Here is a 21,588-nt window from a genome sequence, read left to right on the forward strand (position 1 = left end):
AAATATATATGGTACATACCTTATGTATTAATTTATGCTCTCTCTATTTGATGTGTGGTACGGTAGTAGTGGAACCTTTAAATAGACCACTATTTGCGAAGCATTTTCAGTTGTGAATAGTTCCTAAAAGTGAAAGCAGTGGAATCGAAGCAAATTATTAGGTAAAATGCGAATTTATCTTATAATGCACATGTATACATAAAATATATATAATAATTTCTTAAAATTTTAGTCGCCATGGATTTTTATTACCTCATCGAATCTGCGCCCTGCCGTTCCATTCTAATGCTCGCTAAAACATTGGGCCTGGAATTGAATCGCAAACTGTTGAGTTTGAAGAATGGTGAGCAGTTGACGCCTGAATTCCTGAAGATCAATCCGCAACACACCATCCCCACTTTGGTGGACAATGGTTATTCGGTTTGGGAATCACGTGTCATACTCATCTACCTGGCCGAGAAATATGGCAAAGACGATTCGCTCTACCCAAAATGCCCACAAAAGAGAGCTCTTGTTAACCAACGTCTATTCTTCGATCTCAGTTTGTATGGATTCTTCGCCGATTACTACTATCCCATCGCTAGAGATAAGCAGGCGCCAGTACCAGAGCGTTTGACCAAACTCGAAAGCCAATTGGAGTTTTTGAACACATTCTTGGAGGGACAAACATATGTGGCCAACAATAGCTTGTCCATTGCCGACTACACTCTGTATGCCACGATCTCGACGTTTGAGGCTGGCGGCATTGATTTGAGCAAATTCCCAAATATTGTGCGATGGAGTGAACATCTCAGCAAAACGCTGCCCGGAGCAGATGAGAATAAAGAGGGCTGTGAATTGTTAAAGAAATATTGGTAATTCGTGTATCACTCATGAATTGTGATACTAATGGAATATATGGAATATTTTAATTTCAATAATAATAATAAGTGCTTATTCATGTTACAGTTACAGTAATTATCATAATCAACGTGTAGCTAAGTGTAGCTTATCAATCCATTTTGTATAAATAAACTTTTGTTATCGTATTACCACCGCAGAATACATTCTTATCTCATGTGTTGATAATTTACTTTAGTTTAGTGAACCGATTCTCATATTATGTTTGCTATAAAATTATTGCGAAATGAAAAGGTTGGGTGAAGATGTGGGTAAATCATGTTTTCATATACATAGTATGTATAGTCCATTAACCTCATATATTATTGTCATAGGACAAGCTCGATTAAAAGACATCTGAATCTTCTGAGCTGTATGTTCTGTTTAGCTGGAAATACATATGTACATATATATTTGTTATACTACAGTTTTTGGTCTGAGTAATGCGTTGAAAATCAAAGTATCTTCTAATCGTATCGTACTATAAGGATCTTATTGCGACAGTCAAGTAGTAAAAGTAGCATAACATACTGCTATTAATTTGCTCAACAGTGTAATAATATGAGCGTATGGAACAATATGCATCTGCACAAGTGAAGTTAATCCCGAAATTTTAATACTACTTGAGTCCGGAAAATATCAGTATTAGATCAACAATGTCGTGTTTTCCGTGATTTCTCTAAAATATTGGAATGGAAACCGAATTTGGTTGACGATATAAATTAGTATATTTTTAATATGAATTATTCGAAATATTTGTGGCTTTAAGAGTGTTCGGGATTAGCTGGAAGTGGACCATCTTCTTTAAACACAACCGAGTGCAAAACATCCTTGGATCGTAAAAACCACACAATGGAAAACCCTACCATCTTCCTATATAAACTGCATAAGTCATGTCCATGTCTAGAAATAATTGCGTTAGCGGGGAATTTCATGATCGAACAACAAGAATTGCACGCCGAAAGAGAATACATACAAACCAAAGAAGATTTCTTGTTCGCGAGCAAAACTTGTTTATGAATATGGTATTTACCGGCTTCAATCATCAGCAATGGGAGTGCATACCGTTTGGTCTAAATATGTCGTAGCTTCGCAGAGAATCAATACGCATTTGCCCATGTATGTATGTTTGTAAGTTTGTGTGTGTAGAAGTTTGTATGTCAAAGTGGAAATGACGTATGCGTAGGAAAATAGAGAAATATCGGTGCTCTGAATCATCTCATTGAACTGCAACGCAAAGGGTTTCGGAATTCCCATTTTATTTGTATGTATGTAAGAAATACATTTCTCTTATTAGTTGATGAGTAAATTATTGTTGAAGAGTATTCTGCAAAAATTTGCGTGGTCATCAAAAATCAATTAAAAGAATATTCGAGCGTTTGCCTAAATTGAGTTTTTTACTATAAAGTTTATCATAAAAATTTAACAAAAAAATTTGAAAATATTTCTTAGAATGTGGAGGAAGTGGATCTTATTATTTAACATTTATTAATAATACTCAGTACATTCTAAGTATTTGAGAGATCATTATAAGAGCTTGCGCTGAAAATATGGCATTGGGTTGACTACCTTCGTACCTTTTCTGAAAATAATATAAATATACGCCGAACCCTATGTGAGACAATTAGTAGTTGAATTTATGTAGTTTATTTTACAAATAATTCCAACTCACTAATTGTCAAAGTCACTCAGATAATGAAACATTGTACTTCCACATTTACTAATTAATTAGTCAATTACTAACTTTGAGCACTTAAAGAAGCGCCAATTTAGTAAAAATAATTTAAAAATGAGGGCCAAATACATGAGCCTGAACTTAAAAAAAACATTTATTTAAATAATGATTTCTTTGGAATTACTCGTCTTAGTCATTTCATATTGGCATGAATATTTCAAATATTTCGTTTTAAAATAAAAATATATTTTATTGATAACAAATACGCTTTTTTGTTGCTTTTTCCACTTTGCGATAAGAGCAAAAAATGCGAAGAGAAATATAGTTTCAGTGTAACTCTCTTATGACTCTGGCTCTGACTGTGCTCAAACAGTGCGTCATACACGTCAGTGGCTTAGACCGGCCGCCGCTTGTACACCAAGCGCAAGTTGACTATAAAAGGCCAACAACACGACGCTAAGGCATCAGTTGCTAATACGCCGTTCAAGTTCAAGCACTTAGGGTAAGTTGAAAGTTTAAAAAAGTTGAAAGCAAAAAATGAAAACCGATTAGTGTTTGAAAGTGTGGATTTATCTTTTTTTGTCTTTGAGTTATATGTGACTTGCTGTGTAGTTAATGAGTTTTTCGTTCAAAAAAAGCATCGCGTCTGTGTCTATTTATGTTGTTCCAAAAATGTTATTGTGTAAAAAGTGATAGAAAATCAATGTGAAGTTGAGTTTTGTAATCTGTAAATTGTTGATTGAAAGGCTTGGTTAATATATTCATGAGGGCAATAGACAAAAGCTGTGTGGGTATTGAGTTAGCTTTTGTTAGAGAAAATGGAAATCTTAAAGCACAAACTACATTCACTTGCTTTTGTATAGATATTACAACGGCGTGCGGTGTTTGAGGGAGAAAAATCATAAGAAATTTGTAGCTTTGTGCTACGGAAATGATTGCCGGATTTCTCAAAAAGCTTTGAATAACAGTTAACTTTCGAAATATTTAGACCTTGACAACTGAAGTTTAGAAACTAAAGGCTATAATGTACAGAGCTATAAATTGCTATGAAACTTGCGTTGTGTTTCTACAACAAATGCACACACACATTAAAAAAATATATATTTATCGCTTTCAAGCTTCTTAATCACCTTCCGTTTATAGCGTGAATATTGCGATTGAATTAGCTAATTGACTAAATTAAGAAACTAGTTGTACTAAAACATTTCTCTCTCTCTTTCTCTACCATTCCAGCATTTACCAAAACAACACAATACAAAAATGGATTTCTACTACACTGCCGGTTCCTCACCCTGTCGCGCCGTCATCATGACCGCCAAAGCAGTCAATGTCAACTTGAATAAGAAGAATCTGAATCTTATGGCCGGCGAGCATTTGACACCAGAATACCTGAAAATCAATCCCCAGCATACCATACCCACTTTGGTGGATAACAGTTTCGCGCTCTGGGAGTCACGTGCCATTATGGTCTATTTGGCTGAGAAATATGGCAAAGACGATTCGCTGTACCCCAAGTGCCCGAAGAAGAAGGCCGTGATCAATCAGCGTTTGTACTTCGATATGGGTACACTGTATAAGAGCTTCTCCGACTACTACTACCCGCAATTGTTCGCCAAGGCACCGGCAGATCCCGAGTTGTACAAGAAAATCGAGGCGGCCTTCGCATTGTTGGACACCTTCTTGGAGGGTCACAGCTATGTTGCCGGCGACGCACTCAGCTTGGCTGACATAGCGATTGCTGCAACGGTCTCCACATTCGATGTGGCCGGCTTTGATTTCAGCAAATATGCTAATGTGGCTAAGTGGTATGCTAATGCCAAGCAGGTGGTGCCCGCCTTCGATGAGAACTGGCAGGGTTGCTTGGAGTTCAAGGCGAAATTCTTTCACTAAATATTCGTACTAATCTAGTTTGTAGCTTGTTTGCACTGTGTGCTGTTCTTTTTTCTTTGCAATTGAAAGACAAATGTATTATCTGAATAAATATGTATTATTTTTTTAAGAATATTTTTTGGTAAATTTTTATTTATTGCACTAAGCGCTAAGCTAACAAATACTCTTGCAACAGGTACTTTGCTCCTAAATAGAATACAATTAACAACTAAATAAACATACATACAAAATAGCTAAGTTTTATAAAGAACTCTCTGCTCGTTGACTTAAAAGATCGAACTGGGCTTCGTGTAGTCCATGGGCCGTCGAAACGATTGCTCCAGATTATGGAGACGCTCCTCCAAATCGTTCATGGAGTTGCGTAGCATGTGGCCGCGTGGACGCAGCGAAATCTGCGGCGAATGCTGCACCAAGTCGTCCTTGACACCGGAGAAGGAGTGTCGCACGCACGAGCGTTTCTCAAAGTTGGTGTTTTGATAGTCGTGTCGATGGTGATGATCGCATAATGAGCTGTGCATGCCATGCGTGCTGCGGCAATTGGACGCCACCAGGGGCTCGTCGTTCTTCAGCGAGTCCTCGTAGTTGTCACTTTTGAGTGGGTAAGAGCTTGATTGTGTGTACTTGAAAGGATATATGCCTTAATTACCTGCTGTCGTTGCCTATCGCTATGGTGCCGCTACCGCCACTTCCACTCGTATTGTTGTTGCTGTTACTGCTGTTGTTGTTCTGGTGCTTGTGCTTGGCATGCCTGGGGCAGAGCAAATCCGACGGGTTCAAACTCTGTGAATGCTGTGAACTGGTTTTGAAGGAATCCGGCGAGGTTTCGTACAACTCTCGACTGCTGCGGAAGTCCACGCCCGAATCTTGTCCATTGGAGTGCAACGAAAACATAGAGGTCTCGTATGCGCTGGGTGAACTATTGAAGGAAAGGCAGTGAGAATATATATTTGTACAATTTGGACAAAAATTTATTATGGGCGGCGGCACAAATGCATACATATGTAGACATGTAATTCTTTATCCTTATCTGCAAGTTAATATATAGTATATATTGATATGCATGCATTGAACTCTGTAATTGTGTCAAAACCCATTTTTTATATCCGACACAACATTCCAATCCAATACATTATATACCAATGCATAACTGTTTTATCTTACTTTTAAAAGCTATGTGTATTTGCTTTTGATTTTGTTTTTTATTTTTTAATTTTTTGTTTGTAGTTGAACTTACAGATTATTCACTGGTTGGCACACATTGTAAGAGAGTACAAATGGCAGCGACGTGGGCTCGTTCTCCATTGTTGTACAACGATTATTTGCCGCTAGCTTGGCCACCGATTTGGGTAGTGGCACGTCGATATATTCACGCTGCCGCTGACTGTTTGTAGAAAAGATAAAAATAATGTAAAAAACATTAAACATTATGTGCATGCAATTTATTTCAGGCCGATATACCAATATGGAGTTTGAAGGCCATTCTTTTTATACATACATAAAGCTAAAGAACAGCTGCACCAAATTTTTGAATATTATTATTTAAGAGTTCAAGGCTAGATTCTCGTTGTCTTAGACAGACAAAATTTAAAATTTCTTAACAATATAGAGATGTACTTTGAGAGGCTCTATTTGAAATAAGCTTTCTCTATAATTTGAAATTTGTCCCGAGCGCGATTCGAATCCATCAAAGTGGTTCTCACGTCCTAGCCTTGGGATTATAATTTCATATTCATTTGTGTTGCCACTCTTCCAGGCTTCAAAGCGCTCGCCCTAAACACTTTTTATAAGGGTTTGAGCTTTTGCTCAAATGCGGACTTTTTAAGCATATCAAATGGAAACAGGAATCATAATCACTAGATCTCTTCTATACTAAGGAGGTGGGCCGAAATGATGTTCAAAACCGCCTGTTGTTAATAAAGCTCAAAAATTTATGTATTTGAAAGTCTTTAATTTGGGGTTCTGGACTGGATTCTCGGAGCCGCAATCAAAGAAAGCTTTTTTCATAATTTTAAATTTTATTCCGACCGCAGTTTAAATCGATGGTCTTAATGGTTTTCACGCAATTAACGTAACCTAGCCGACGGCTTACGCCTTCAAACTTATTTGTGTCGGTGCTTTTCAAAGCGCTCGTCATAAGAGCTTTTGGTTTAACGGTTTCGAGCTTTGGTTCTAATATGATCTAATCAAACGCTCTTCTAAAATAGAACTTTCGGTTTTAAAAACACGAGTTACGGTACATAGATCCCTTAAACACTAAGCAGGTGAGTCGAAATGGATACCAAAGCCGGGTTTTGTTCGACTCTGGAAAGGTAAAGGTTTGCAAAAGTCTAAAAACACCCCTTATAAGAGTACTTTAACGGGAATATTTTTACTTAGAGCAAGTAAGATCTCTGACATTTGTTTATTACGGTAATTGATTTAAAAAATGTAAAAGGATGAAGAAGATGCTATAAACTCGATAGAGATAATATGTATAATTAAAATCAAATTCTGATAGCCAAGTTAAATAAGTTGACTTCTTTCTCCACAGAGTGCGGTATTAATCATCTGCGTCAAAGAGAGAAACTGTCGGTCTACATATCGTTCGAATTAGATATACCAGGGTTCTACATAGTACGTAACATACTTATACTCCTTTCTTTACGAAGCATATCAATGGCCCATATTTTTGACACGGATAATAACAAGTATTTGCTTTCACATGCTGCACCTACGTAGTTTGCTTTGGAATGCTCCTAATAGATCAGCACATATGTAGTTCTATGTACTTGCACCCATTCAGGTCTGACCCAAATACGAGGATACGAGTTTTATATATACATATGTCTTATGCAGACAAAAAATCGATCTAATTCTAAGTCTAGACTCACTCTGCATGATGTTGATGGGACAACTGTTGCTGTTGTTGTTGCTGCTGCTGTTGCGCATGACCACTCTGAGTGTAATGATTGAGATGCGAGTGGAGCGCATGATTATGATTGTGCGAATGGTGATGGGAATGTTGATGTGGATGCAACGATTGCAATTGATTATGTTGCTGCTGATGTTGTTGTTTATGTTGATGCTCACCGTTCGGTGAAGCAGCAACCGCTGTGGACGGTGTCTGCGACGAGGACGAACACACCGACTCTGGAATGAAAGAACTTGTGGTCTTGACAGACTTACCGCAATGTTGTACTTGCTGTAGCTGGTGCTGTAGTTGTTTGTGCTGATGTTGTTGTTGCGTATGTTGCAATTGGCGTTGGCGACTGTTGCGATGTTGTCGACAGCTGCCGGCCACCGCAAGGCCAGTACGTGCAACACTGTAAGTGAGACCGGTTTCCGATGAGGGAAATTCCGGCTGTGTCCAAATGTTGTTGCTAATAAATCAACAACGATCGGTAATCGGCAATTGACAAGCGGCAAAGTGGCGGTTGTTGTTGTTGGTGGTGTAGTTAAATGTGCATTTTAATGAGTGAATCAAATATGAGTGTGCGAGATTAAACTATAAAGTAATATGCTATATACATATATAAGCGCACTACACACATACATACATACATACGTATTCGTATTAACTACTTGTCCTGCATTGCTTTCAGCAATACCGTACATTGTGTTCTAGTGCGCTTGGCCTCAAACATGACTTTGGCCGCGCTTGCGCAAATCACACACAAACTGGTTGGCATTCAAGTCGGTTGGATTGGTAAATGTTGTGGGCAAAAGAAACAATGCCGCAAATATGGGTTGCATTAGCTACCAATGAACCGTTTGGTGGCATTGCTACACAACTTGCTACACATTGCGCTGTAATAGTTAGAGTGGTTGTTGTTGTTGTTGTTAATGTTATTGTAGTTTATTATTATTTTTTGTTGTTGTGTCGCCTTATGTGCCTGGACTTTTACAGTTATAAATTTTTATGTACGAGTTCACATGCCACAACCGGGCAGTCCGGATGATCGACCATCGAAGTGACCAAAAAAGTCGGCTCGCCAGCCTTGGCTAATACATAATGAGTTCCTCTTAAGTGACGGCCAATAAACTTGCCAACTCGCCACGGAATGTGTGCAAACATTTCTGGGATAATTATGTGACGAACGTGTGTCCGATGTAGCATTGAGAAATAAACAACAAACAACCAACTCGTTTCCATTACTTCACATTTATTATTTGATGTGTTCAAAGTGAGCCTTAAGCCTGTACTAGTTACTACACTAACATTAACTATGGCTAACCTATGACTAAATATGCGTGTAAATACCGTGTGTATGTATGTATGCATGTGCTTATATGGCGACTAAGCTACGCGTAATACTAGAAGAATGTGCTCTGTTTATATATCAAACTCACATGCCACACTTCAGTGTAAGTATGCATGTATGTGAATGTGTGTTTATCAGTCTTAACATATTTCCAATTACAATACGTGTGTGTAAGTGAAAGAATTCTTAACTAAATGTTAGCACTCAATTTTTATATTGATCTTTACCGTTTCTGTCGCAGACACAGGAAGCAAAGCGCTATCATTGATGCACCAATGCCGCACAGCACAATCAATACAATGCTGACAATCTCCAAGCCGCTGATGAAGTTCGCCGAATGCGGTGTGTTATGTGTCAATTGTCCGAATTCGGCCAATTCTATGATACGTGGCATTATTTTGTTGCTATCGTATGCGCCACCATCGGCTTGTTGCTGCTGTTGGTGTTGCAATTGCAATGCGTCTAGCTGCAGACCGGCAAGCAGCCTGAAATGTGAGAAAACAATTAGCCTCTCGTGGCGGAAGTGTAAAATATTTTAAATTTCAAGTTGAGTTTGAATTCTCTACCGTTAAGTTATGTATATGCCAAGTAAAGTTACATTGAAATGCCAAGAAGCCTTGGTATAATAGAATAAGGAAGTAATAGCAAGATGCTATGCTAATACAGTCTCTAAATACTCCTTAACTTTATTCAAGAATATAACTGTATTGTTGCAATGTGTAAAGTGTTATACAAGAAAGCATAGTTCAAACATAAGGAGCAGAGATGTGGGCAATCGAACACTGCTAGTAGCTTATATTCACGACTGGTCACGCGTTTACTCGTCAACTTATGCCATATCATTTGTTACCCCTTTGTCTGTGGTCCGATCCCTTCGAAACAACAATAAACAACATAGTGGGTACCATAGGACCAAATAAAAGCTGCACAGAAATTTCTGATAGAATTTGTTCCTAACATTTAGAGCCCCTGTAGACTGGCTCATAGTCATGTGGTTCGAACTCTTTATTAGGATTGCACTGTTCGTTGGTTCAGTCACTTGGTTGGAAATCAATCACTTTAGATCCGTGCATGATGCAAGGAGGTCAGTTTATGACTCAGGAAATGATAAAGTAAGAGTAAAGAGAGAGACGTAAAATATTTAGTTTCTTTAAACAAATTTTATTCGGAATGAAAATAAACTGAAGGTGGAGCAGCACAGAAGTGATGTTTCTGGAATTGTAATGGTGTTTAAAGTGACAAGGTCGGACATGTCACTAGTTTCACAAAAGGGTTGATTGGGAGAACGTACGTTTCATAGGGAAGAACGTACGTAGTAATTATATCTGATGAGATATGAGTGTATATGATCCCATTTCAGCCTCTTAGCTCTTCAAATATCAATACCTTGAACCAGATGTTCATGATTATACTTATCGGAGAATTTTGAGTTCAAAGAGATGATGTTTCAGAACCAGGAACACTTCGTTTCTTTGATAGATCTATCTTCGATAGAATGCTTCCCCAAATTAATGTAATTTAATGACTATGATCATGACATATGGCCAGATAGATATGTATATTGGGTTGGGATACAATTTACTTATACTATTCAAAAAGTACTCACTCCTGCAGTTGCTCCATTTCCAAAATCGCATTGGTGCGGAAATCCACAGCATAAATATAGGCATCAGTGCTATAAAAAATAAATGCAAAAATCATAATAATTTTACGAAAAGTTTTCTCTAAATTAAGAGAGGTTTTGACTTACGCCGGTTCAAGTCCGCCCACATGTGGTTCCAACAGACGTACACGCACATCCATTTGTATAGCCTCACTAAGTACCTGCATGAGCGCATCGATGCGCTGCTCCACTTCTACAGGCTTCCCAGCGACCACAATGCGCACTTGCCGCGCCTCATCGATGATGTAGACAAAAACGTTTACAATACTGCTGCGTCCATCGTCGGCACCACCACGATCCGTGGCTTTCACATCAAACCCATAGACGCGCTGATCCACCGGTATGGTACCGATAAGACGTATTTTACCCGTCAACTCATCGATGCCAAAGAGACGCGATGGCTCATTTAACAAACGATAGCGTATTTCAGCATTTAGTCCCTCGTCTGCATCGAATGCTTTCACAATGGTGACGGGATAACCAAAGGTAGCAGAACGTGGCACCACTGCAATAAAGGACTGGCCTGCGGACTTGAAGCGCGGCTCATTATCATTCTCATCTTGTATGTTTACAATGATGCGACATTCGTTCGGATCCAAGCCGTCGACACGCTCATCTGTTACGGGATATGAAATACGCGCGTAGTTGCGCGGTTCACGATTTAGGCGATCCGCTCGCACACGTAACTGATAGCGGTTCTTCAGTTCACGATCGAAAGATTTTAAGGCAAAGAGCGTTGTGGACTTCGGATCTAATTCAAACAGTGGTTGTGCATCGAAGTTCTCTTCGTCACTCTCTTCAATAACCAAGCTCCAACGGAAGACTTCGGGGTTTAGACCATTGGTGATGTTGATCTTGATTAGTTGCAGCGGAACTATATTATTCTCTAGCACTTGCACTTCGTGGTATTGATGTTGAAATATGGTAACATTGCGCTGCTCATTGGGTAGCTCTGTTTCATCTGTGGTGGGCTCTGTGACAGCTTGTCCCTGCAAATTGATCAGTACAATGGCGGTGGACGAATGTGCAGGACTGCCCAGATCCGAGGCGACAACAGTCACATTTAAGTGCTCATAATCATTGTAGCTACGAAAACTTGCGACAGTAGTGATCGTGCCGTCACGTGAATCTATTTGGAATATGGGATTGTGAATATCCTGGTGCAATATAGAGTAGAGCACCAAACCATTCCCGTTACCAACATAGTCCTTATCAATGGCATTCACTTGCTTCACAAACATGCCAGGCTTCGTGCTGCGATCAAGATAAGCCTTGTAAATCGGTAAAGTTAATGTGCGATCTGTCAAATCGGCAATATATTTATCGGCGTTCACCACATCATCGTACCCGATAAACTCGGGCTTATTGTCATTGATGTCTATTACATTAACTTCTACATCAACAGTGCTGGACATGCGATACAGTGGTTCGGCGTTATCTGTGGCAATAACTTGAAAGTTATACTTGGGATGCACCTCTCGATCCAACAAACCGGTGATCTTTATCACTCCCGACAATTCTTTTATTTTGAAGGGCAAATCGGTTTCGCTTAGACTGTACGAAATATTTGCATTTTCACCATAATCCAGATCTACGGCCAACACTTGCCCCAACACGCTGTCCTTATATTCGCCCTCCTCTGTGTCGAAGCTGTACCAGGACTTCTTAAAAACGGGCGCATGATCATTGACATCGACTACCGTGAAGCGCAGACAAGTGATATCCCTAAGTCCGTCGATGTCAGTGGCGCTGAGATTAAGCAGCATATCCAGATTTGCGGCTAACGGATAATTGACTGTGAGCTCACCGCTCAACTTGTCAATGGCAAAATGCCTGGCGCCGGTAAAACGTGGTGAAAATGGTGCGCCCATTATGGGACGGTCGACGTGTTCAGCGATCAGCTCGTAATGCACCAACGCATTGCTGCCATAATCTTCATCCGTCGCCATAACTTGCAACACTTTAGTGCTGATGGGTGTGTTCTCATATATGGCAAAAAGCGGGCATTTCATAATTGGACTTTGTGCAGTGCCACGACTTAAACGCTTACGTAAACGTCGTCCGCGCTGTTGTCGTACATCTGCGAAGCTGTTGTTCAAGCTAAACTCGGAATTGAGACGTGGCGAGCCCGGTATATGATAGGGTGGCGGTACCATTGCCGATGACATCATGCCCATCATTTGTACGGCTGAGTTGTCCACAAAGTATATTTCCATATCGGTGGTGTACTCGCGTATCTCAACCTTGGACTCCTTGAATACAGAGATTCGTTCGAAAATGGGTGCGTTATCATTAACGTCGGCCACAAGTATATTGAGATGTGAGTAGGTGGACAAACCGCCAGTATCGATGGCGATTAGCTTGAGCTTATAAATCTGATCTTTTTCGCGATCCAGCGGTCGTTTACCACTGTAGGTGACACGGAAGTATGGACCGCTGGTCAATCTAATATCCGATTGCATAAGCATATTTTGCATCTCAACGAATTTAAATTCCTCATGCCATTGGTCGGTCAAATTGAAAACGCTGAAAGTGGCAGGCGTCTGCGGCGCGTGTCGACTTTTATTTTGCGCCTCATTGCTGGCATTGTAGAACTCAATAGTGAATTGGTCGCTGTAGTCACCTTGTAGTATGACACGAAACTCGGCGTTCTTACCCAAATCGGCATCGATAATTTGTATTGGTTGATTCACCGATATCTCTGTGCCACTAACGCTATTCTCATTGATTAGTCCCACATAAGACAAGCTATTGAATTTGGGCGCATTGTCGTTCACATCGTCTACTTCGACGGTCACTTGATATATGCCGGCGCCACTAACCAAGCCAGTTGTGTACTCAACAATAACGGTTAGATCATACTGATCCTTTTCTTCGCGATCCAGACCGGTTAGTGTGAGCAGTGTGCCATCTTCGGCGATGCTGATTTTGTTAACCACTTCCTGTTGGTTCGCAATGATATAACGCAATTTGAGGTTCGAGTCGCTGACTAGACGTCGGGGAGCGCGCAAACGTGCTGACGTGGATGTATTTCGACTACGGCTGCGACTGCGAAAGCGGCTACCCATTGTTACATTGCTGGCGGGCTGGAATTGTCGGTAAGTGGCCAATTCGTTGTTCAGCACATTAATGCCGTTCTTATAAAGCAGTTGACCTATAATGCCGCCCACAATATTCTCCTCGATATGAAAGTGTATGACATTCAAGTTGATTTCCCTGCATCAATTATTTGAATTAGAAAAGTAGTTGAAATATTTAAAGAAAAGCTTACTCGATAACCGGACGCAATGGCACTTTATTCTCCGGCTTCATGACAACATGTATGGTGACATTGGTTATTAATACGCCCTCATCGGTGAGCTCGGCGGGCGTAGGTGCAGTAGTGGCAGGTGGCGAGCTGCGTGACATGATGAGCGATTTGGTGGAATTCGCGAAAAGCTGAAAGGTTTTAAAATTAATGTAACGGTAGAACAGAAGGAAACGGCGCGCTACTCACATAATTGGCTACCGCTTCGAAGAGGTACACCTTTCGTGTGAATTCGGATAATTCGCGTATAACAGTAATAATGCCGGAACGCTCTTCGATCGCAAATGGTACGCCTTCCGAATAGGTGTGCAGCAGATCGTACATAATTTCATCTTCGCTATCGTAGATGAGTGTGGTGCGTACCTGGCCGACAGAGGTGCCTAGGGGTGCGTTAGAGCCTACCCAGAACTCATATGGAGCGCCAACAAAATCGATAACTTGATCATCGATTGTTGCGTAAACCTCAATCGTAATAACGGCAAGCGAAAAACGACGCTCCGATGGATTTGTGGGCTGTAAGCAAGTTCTTTAGTATCACAAATTTTATATTAGACTAAATATTACCTGATCGCTGGCTTCCACAAATACCGCAATACGTCCTCGTCGTAGCGGTCCGTTCACATAAATTGTACCATTTTTCGTATCCAATTGAAATGGTATGTAACCGCTGCCCTTCGGTCGATGCAGCTCATATAATAATAGGCCGTTGGGACCCTCATCTGGATCCAACGCAACCACTTGCCCCACTTTGTAGCCCACCGGCGCCGTTATGGGTACCTTGAACTCATACAAATTGCCATGTTCGAATTTGGGCGTATTATCATTTGTATCGAGTAACGTAATGTCGACTTTGACTTTGCTCGGACCGGGTTTGCGCAGATTGACGTCTGGCATGTAAGGGGGATTACGTTCGATGGCTTCCACCATTAGATGTAAGGACTTGCGTTGCTCGCGATCAAGCAGTCGGTCATCATTCACTGTGATCCAACCGCTTCTGGCGTCGATTCGAAATGCATCAGCCGCTTCTGGCTCCTCGGTTAGCTGATATAAAAATTCGGCATTCTCGCCTTGATCGCGATCGATGGCGTTCACTTGTAGCACGCTGAAGCCGGTGGGTAGGTTTTCAACAATTGAAATGTTGTAGAAATCTGCTTCGAATTCTGGTATATTGTCATTGAGATCGAGTACTTCCACCTCGATTCTATTGAAGCAAAAAGGAAAATGTTTAAAACTAAATTAGAGGAAGATCTAAAGATCTTACCTAGCAACAGCTTTCCGCAAAGGATTTTCACGTTGTCGCGCCTCCACCTGCAGCACGAACGTATTGCCCGGTAAACTCTCTTCCTCCAAATCGACCTCTTTTTGCAGATACAATATGCCGTTGTTGGGGTTGACACGAAATAATTTACGCTCGTTGCCCGAAATGATCTCATATATGAGCGTGGCATTCAGTGAGTCCTGATCAAAAGCCATGATCGGCGGTGAGAAGTAAAGTGGTACTCGTATGGGTATGCCCTAAAGTAGTGAGGAGTAGGAAATTGACATGAGATAGAACTCTAAAAATATAAAAACTCACCGTCATTGGGTAGAACTCGTTGATTTTCGTGCGATAAACGCCTTCGGTGAATTTCGGTGGCAGATCATCAACATCGCGCACATTAATGGTGATCGTTGTATTCACCTGATTGGCTGGAGTGCCGCGATCCCATGCGAATAGCGGTAGTTTGAAGAGACGTATGCCATTATCGAAATCCAAGTCTTTCTTCAGTATAAGCAGTGGACGATGTGGACTCTTTAAGGAAAAGTATGGACTGCCATCAGCCGACAGCTGTTCCGGCACTGTGGACATACTGAAATGCACCTCCGAGTTGGGTGTATTCGGCTTATCACGATCGAACGCTTGTATGCCCTCAAAGACGATAGTACCCGGCGGCGTATTCTCATCCACATCAATGATGTAGGGTGTGTTGAGGAATTCCGGTGCGTTATCGTTGACATCTTCGATGTAAACGGTTATCGACATGTAACTGCCCTACAGTTGGAGAATTTTAAGGTTTGTAATACTTTCGCTAGTGTTTCTATGAAATAAATCACTTACCTCTTCGAGCTTTTCATTTTTACCCGCACAAAGCACACGGAATTTCAACAAATTGCGCGGCACATCACGATCCACCAGATCCTCAATAGAACGTGTTAAAGAAATGCGCACCGTGGTCGTGTTCAGTTCGGTGAGTCCAAAATATTTGTGATCACCGGAATTGTCCACACTCCTTAACGCTATGGCCGAACGCGGATAGGCGCGTAACAGCAGTATTTCCTTGCCAATCTCGGCGTCCTCGCGTAGGCGTATGAAACGCACACCTTCGCTTTCAGCGGAGACGCCATCGTACATGTGAAAGGCACACCCTGGGGTAGCTGTGTGGTGCAAAAAGACAAGAAATAAGATTAAATTAATTGAAATTCATTAGAATGAGGGGCTTAGTAGTCCTTGAACAATCCATATGATAAAAGAAATTCCATCGTGATTCTTTAGTATTGGAAGCAAATCCTCTCAGAAACCAGCTATAGGTTTCAGAAAGATTCGACGTAATGAAATGGGTGACCTCTTAATCCAGTTTATTCAATAACTTGAAGTACCTTTCATGACCGGAGATTACAACGAGAGAATATATTTCTTTAAATTATAGGTTAGATTCGTCAGAGTTAAAAACCAAAACTTTTAATAACACACCGTGAGAGTTTAAACACCCCGAGACTCTCGAGAATATTTAACGACTGACGAAATTAGAACTTTTAATACTAAAATAGGGACTTGAAGGCAACTTAGACAGACTATTATATTCCGGAATTGAAGCTTAATGCTCAAATTACCACTCCCAGACTACTTTTTAAAGAATTAATTAATAGAAAGGACCGATCTCGATCCCAATAGACGAGAAAAGAGTTTATAAAAATTAGCAATTAACGGTAAATCAACAATTCCACAAAGTACATAGTTGATTTCAATTCAGCTCAATAAAATCCTAATTATTTTCTGCTTAAGCAATCGCTAATTTGTGTCAGTAAAATCAGAAAAAGACAAATAAACACCTTACAAATCAAACAAGAACAACAACAACAACAACGCCAAATGTATGAAGAGTTGACCGTGCGAAATGCTTGCAACACTCCCACAAACCCACAAAGCAACGAGCAGCAGCAACTTTTCCTTGCCATACAGCAGAATGTGGAAACAGTTGCCGTTGTTGCAGCAATAAGCAAACTTGTGACAGAAACGACAAAAACTTTCTTTGTTTAATTTTTTGCGTTTTTCGCTGCTGCGAGTTGGTTTGGCTAGTGGAAACTGGATGAACTCCCAAAGCCACAGCCGCCTTGCACACGAACCGGTGGGGTGCCAAGACAACATTTGGCTGGGAATGGGTGGTGGTTGAAACTGGAGGAGCGTAGGCACGTGTGTGTAGTTGGTTGTGCCACACCTGGTTGACTGGCGTATGGTTGCACATAGCAATTTCAGTTTTTCTGCTATTGCTGTTGTTGTTGTTGGCTTGTGAGTTTTCCTCGACAATTTTTCACTCTTACTACTTGCTTATGCTGTTGTTTTTGTTACGCCTGTACACCTTCCGAAACAATGCCACAACAGCCTTAAATGAAATGCATGCAACGTGCAGCATTTTAATATTTCTCCCACCCTCATGACATAATTAACTAATTTTTCCATATGGCATGAGTACAACAAACAAACAATTAGCTTGCAAGCACCCTCATACACACACACCATACATGCATTTGACTGCATAGGTGGCAGGTTGGCAGTGGTGTTGCAGCAATGTTGATGAAATTTTTATTGCTCTCGCGCTTTTTGTTGCTATTGTTTTTGTTCTTTTTCATGTGCGGTTTTGATTTAAGTTAATCTATTCAAAGCAGCAGGTCTCTTGCATTCGAAGAATTGTTGCACATATGACGGGTTGTTGGCAACGCAACATTTTCATTGCAACGTTGAGCTATTGACACGCGACGCTCCAACAGTTGCTGACATTTTTTCCGGCAACTTGATTGTGAAATGCCTTACTTTTGGTGAAATCAAAAGATATTTTTTTCTTTTCCGTGTGTCTTGTTGTTGTGACGTGTGCATATAATCTACAGGTTGCAGATAAAAAAATTTACAGAAAAAAAAAGTTGAATGCAAGCGCTTTTCATTGTAACCTAGAAATATTGCAGATTTCGCTTGAGATAAAGCAAGGTCTTCGCATTCTAATCAATTTCATTTTAATTAAAGTAATGTTGCTGGCAACAATGTTGCAATGTTGCTCACAAATTAACACTTTATTTTGCCTGTATTTGTCCTTTCAGGTTGGTACCCACTTTGGTGAAATCTTATAAAGGACATATTTTCAAGAATAATCTATTCCTGAAGGGTTTATAAAAACTTTTTTGATTTCTTAACTGTTTATGATCAGGCTCAGATTTAATGTTATGACCAAGAATATAGATTTTTTATAAATATAACGGTTTTCCATTATGTTCTAAAATTGATTTCTGACAAGTGATCGCCGCAACTGGTTCGAATAGATTTAAACTGAGAGGCCTAATTTTCAAACATTTTTTGCAGCAATTGGGACAGTATGGAAGCAAAGGGAATTGTTCCGGAGAAGGTCCGTTCAATATAAAATAAAAACCAAACTGAGTCTAAGTAGAAATCAAGTAACATCTGTCAAAAAGCAGAACTCGGAAAAAAGTATAGCCTCTTTGAAAACCACATATCTAAACACACCTTATACTTATAAGTTGAACTTTTCATAAATCAAATCACAATATCAATGTTCTAGTTTATTCATAACGGGCTATAACTAAGTTTTTTAAATTTTATTTTATTTTGATAACAGTTGTTTTCTTGTTGGCTAATTTCTGTTTGCAATGTGTATATTTTTCCAGTAGAAACTCTCTACTTCCCGACTTTGATGGATATTTCTTGATAAAGACTATAATAGCCTGTATTTATTAAGAATACGAGGCGTAAAGAAAACGTTTTGAAAACTATCTTCAGGCGAAATCAGACGTGCAGAAATCTGAAGAACCATCAGGAAACCATTTGACGTTTTGGTGATTTCAACATTATCCATAAACATTAATCAAAGGAAATAGTTTTGGTGAAACAGAATACTCTACAGATGATAAAAGAGGAGATTAATTGCTCTTTTAAATAAGAAACAAATAAATATCGAGTTAAGTATACATAGTTCAATAGATTAAAGCATTAAATCACGTACACATTAACATGGTATCAGATCACGGTGCCTCATAAGGAGAGGAAACAATTACATTCTAACCCAAGAATGATAAAGAACAGAATAGAGATTCCGACAATTCCGTACCATTACCTGCCTTTGGTGTGTGTATGACAGAAAAATACATTAGTTCATGGCATCGTAAACCAATGAACAGAAGGCTTTTTTATAATTGGTTTTAATTTATAATATGGTTTGGCATTTCCAGTAGATAAGTGAGATAATCTACTCAACAGCCTGAATCTCGCGATTAAGTAATTCTTAATCTGAATTAAGTGTGGCATCAGCTGTCACGAGAATTTTTAAATCTTCAGAAATTTCTGAGATTCTTTCCAATTTCGTTAGTCATGGAACAGAGTCAGAACCTCGGGGTCTCCGAAAGATTTTTTAAATATGTATATATCTCAAAATTTGTATTTTATTCATTTCAATCTTTGATTTGCAGAGTCTATACATTTTCGCAGGTTTTCTCTTTCAAAAGTGCATATTGTGATTAACTATTGCAACTTCCGCCAATTAATTGCAGGCAACGCTGTCAAACTCCGAAATTGGTGCTTTCCTCAAGTCACACCTTTAAAAAGTTAAAAAGTGCAACTAACAATTTTCATAATTTAGATTTACGTGCGGAGGAAATTGGGAAAATTGAAAATTGCACAGCCACGGCCGGCCCACTTGCCGACGGCGCATGTTGCAAGCGTACATGAGCGCCGTACGCTTTCCTGCTTTAAACAGCTTGCGGTTCCCGAATGCGAGCGTGCGAGCTTCGAAAATCGGGTTCACAACCAAATAAACCACAAATTGTGGCGGCAATTAAAAGTAGTTACTTTGACCGAGTATATATATTGCGCATTTATTAAGGTGCCACAGAGAGCAAGCGTTAAACGGGACATTTATGAGTAAACACAAACGCTCGTCGACGGCATGAAAACACCAAAACAAATGAGCATAAAAGTTGAAAAATTAAAAAAAAAATGATTAAAAATGAAAATGATCACATAAAAGCATACGAAAGAGGAGCAAAAAGTCAAACAAGATGTACGGCCATTTAATACAAAATGAGGTTATTTAACGGATCATTCAACAAAGTGGCAGCAGCAGTGGTTGTTGGTGGCGCTTGTGCTTGTTGGTGATGGCCAATGCCATGGACACAAGAAGAGCGCGGACGCGCGAGGCCACATAATGGCCACAACGAGTACGCGTTGACCATAAAGGTGCGTGCGCGCTGAATTAATGCGGACGCGCGCACACATGCGCACTTGATGATATTATGAAGCGCGCACACACGCGCCGACGCAAACGCAAAACGCCCGCATGCAACACAGAAATATGCGACCAATTTGACGTTATTGAACCACAAATAGCTTTTAATCGCAGCAATTGGGGAAATAAATATATGGCGAAAATAATGCATATGGTAGGCGGCAGGTGGCGCGCATGCACCGTCAGTAAACTTGCCTCGCACAAACCCCAAATTCGTGGCATTTAAAACGATGCAATTACAGATGAATATAATCCACAGGTTCAATGTATCCTTGGCGCTCAAAAGCATTTGCATTTTTCCACAAACTCGCGCTCAGCACTGTTGCACTTGCAGTTTTATTGCTTTTTTGCTGTTACCAATTAGCAGGCGTAGTTGGTTTAATTTGTTATTCCAATTTTTTGTGGTTTGTGGTTTTTGGTCAGTTTTCACAACATTTCACTTCACTTCACTACAAATGGTTGGTGGCAAGTTTAAGGTCACACTGTGGCCCGTGGAGATCCTTAAACGCTTCGAGCGCGACGCGTTGGCTGGCGTACGGTAGCCGTTGGTACTTAATTTTCCGGGTTAACTGCGATGTCAGCAGTCACTAAGTCACACACAGACACATTTCATTTCATTTTTCAAAGCCACAGCAGGCGACTCACTGGATATTCACTTTGGTTTATTTTTCAATTTCTTTTTTAAGCACTTCAAGCCACTTAGCTTAGCTATATTTGTACGCGCGTTTGCTTGCTTGCAATTCAACTGAGTGACGCTGTGACTCGGGATGCGCGCGCGCTTACTTGCAACAACGACCGCACTCTAAGACGAACTAACTTAACTAAATCTGCGTTAGTTAGACTAAGCAAGTGCGGACTAGCTACACGCCACGAATTACAGCAACGACGGCAGACAACAGACGACCAAGTGTCGAAGTCGGTCTAACTAAGTGGCTCACTCAACTGGTTGTTGTCGAATGCGATGCGATGGCTTGCGCCGAGTTTGCTGTCGTACGCTGTTGTTATTGCTGGTTGGTGTTGTTGCAATGGTTGTTGCTTCTGCTGCATCGCAGTCGCAGCTCGTCATGTCGGCAAGATCGCCCACTTGCGGTTGCATGTGGCGCAGCAAGTGCGCGTAAGAGAGGAAGCGCGTTGCATGTTACACCGAGTGCCCGCACCGCTTCTGGCGCGGGTCCACAGGTGTGACTTGTTGCAGCAGTTCATGCGCTTATCAGTCAGTCAGCCAGCCAGCTGTCGGACGGCTTTGCGCGCACAAGGAAGTGTTGCATGTTGCTTTGTGCTGCTGTGGTGCGAATTGTTTGCGTGTTGCATTGTCGACGCAGCGTACAAGTTGCTGGCTGCCAAGAACTTGCGACCATGCAAACAACAAATGCAGCAATGCCATCAAC

At 40.5% G+C, this 21,588-nt stretch overlaps 2 protein-coding genes across 2 annotated transcripts; one reads left to right on the forward strand and one right to left on the reverse strand.

The window, feature by feature from the left end:
• On the forward strand, positions 1-4,558 carry LOC105220730 (uncharacterized). Its single transcript, XM_054233282.1, has 4 exons — positions 1-161; positions 233-855; positions 3,030-3,056; positions 3,788-4,558. Exons 2-4 carry the CDS (start codon positions 238-240, stop codon positions 4,442-4,444), a joined length of 1,302 nt encoding a protein of 433 aa, XP_054089257.1. The 5' UTR covers positions 1-161; positions 233-237; the 3' UTR covers positions 4,445-4,558.
• A 104-nt stretch (positions 4,559-4,662) lies between these two features.
• On the reverse strand, positions 4,663-20,604 carry LOC105219246 (cadherin-89D). The gene is made up of 14 exons (XM_011195252.3): positions 20,396-20,604; positions 15,754-16,070; positions 15,232-15,687; positions 14,917-15,170; positions 14,220-14,856; positions 13,845-14,168; positions 13,620-13,786; positions 10,436-13,564; positions 10,292-10,360; positions 8,913-9,170; positions 7,315-7,803; positions 5,679-5,825; positions 5,091-5,360; positions 4,663-5,032 (listed from the first exon to the last, which is right to left on the reverse strand). Exons 1-14 carry the CDS (start codon positions 20,493-20,495, stop codon positions 4,711-4,713), a joined length of 6,939 nt encoding a protein of 2,312 aa, XP_011193554.2. The 5' UTR covers positions 20,496-20,604; the 3' UTR covers positions 4,663-4,710.
• Between the last annotated feature and the right edge of the window lie 984 nt (positions 20,605-21,588).

The sequence above is a fragment of the Zeugodacus cucurbitae genome, chromosome 2 (genome assembly GCF_028554725.1).
Source record: "Zeugodacus cucurbitae isolate PBARC_wt_2022May chromosome 2, idZeuCucr1.2, whole genome shotgun sequence".
Lineage (NCBI taxonomy): Eukaryota > Metazoa > Arthropoda > Insecta > Diptera > Tephritidae > Zeugodacus > Zeugodacus cucurbitae.

Bases quoted from the DNA above. Each gene is read 5' to 3' on its own strand.
- LOC105220730 (XM_054233282.1), top strand. From the start codon at position 238: ATGGATTTTTATTACCTCATCGAATCTGCGCCCTGCCGTTCCATTCTA. The intron at 856-3,029 runs TAATTCGTGTAT...ATCAGTTGCTAA, and splicing joins AATTGTTAAAGAAATATTGG to TACGCCGTTCAAGTTCAAGC. The intron at 3,057-3,787 runs GTAAGTTGAAAG...CTACCATTCCAG, and splicing joins TTCAAGTTCAAGCACTTAGG to CATTTACCAAAACAACACAA.
- LOC105219246 (XM_011195252.3), bottom strand. From the start codon at position 20,495: ATGCAAATGCTTTTGAGCGCCAAGGATACATTGAACCTGTGGATTATA. The intron at 15,688-15,753 runs GTAAGTGATTTA...CTCCAACTGTAG, and splicing joins AAAATGAAAAGCTCGAAGAG to GGCAGTTACATGTCGATAAC. The intron at 7,804-8,912 runs GTAAAGATCAAT...TTGATTTATTAG, and splicing joins CTGTGTCTGCGACAGAAACG to CAACAACATTTGGACACAGC.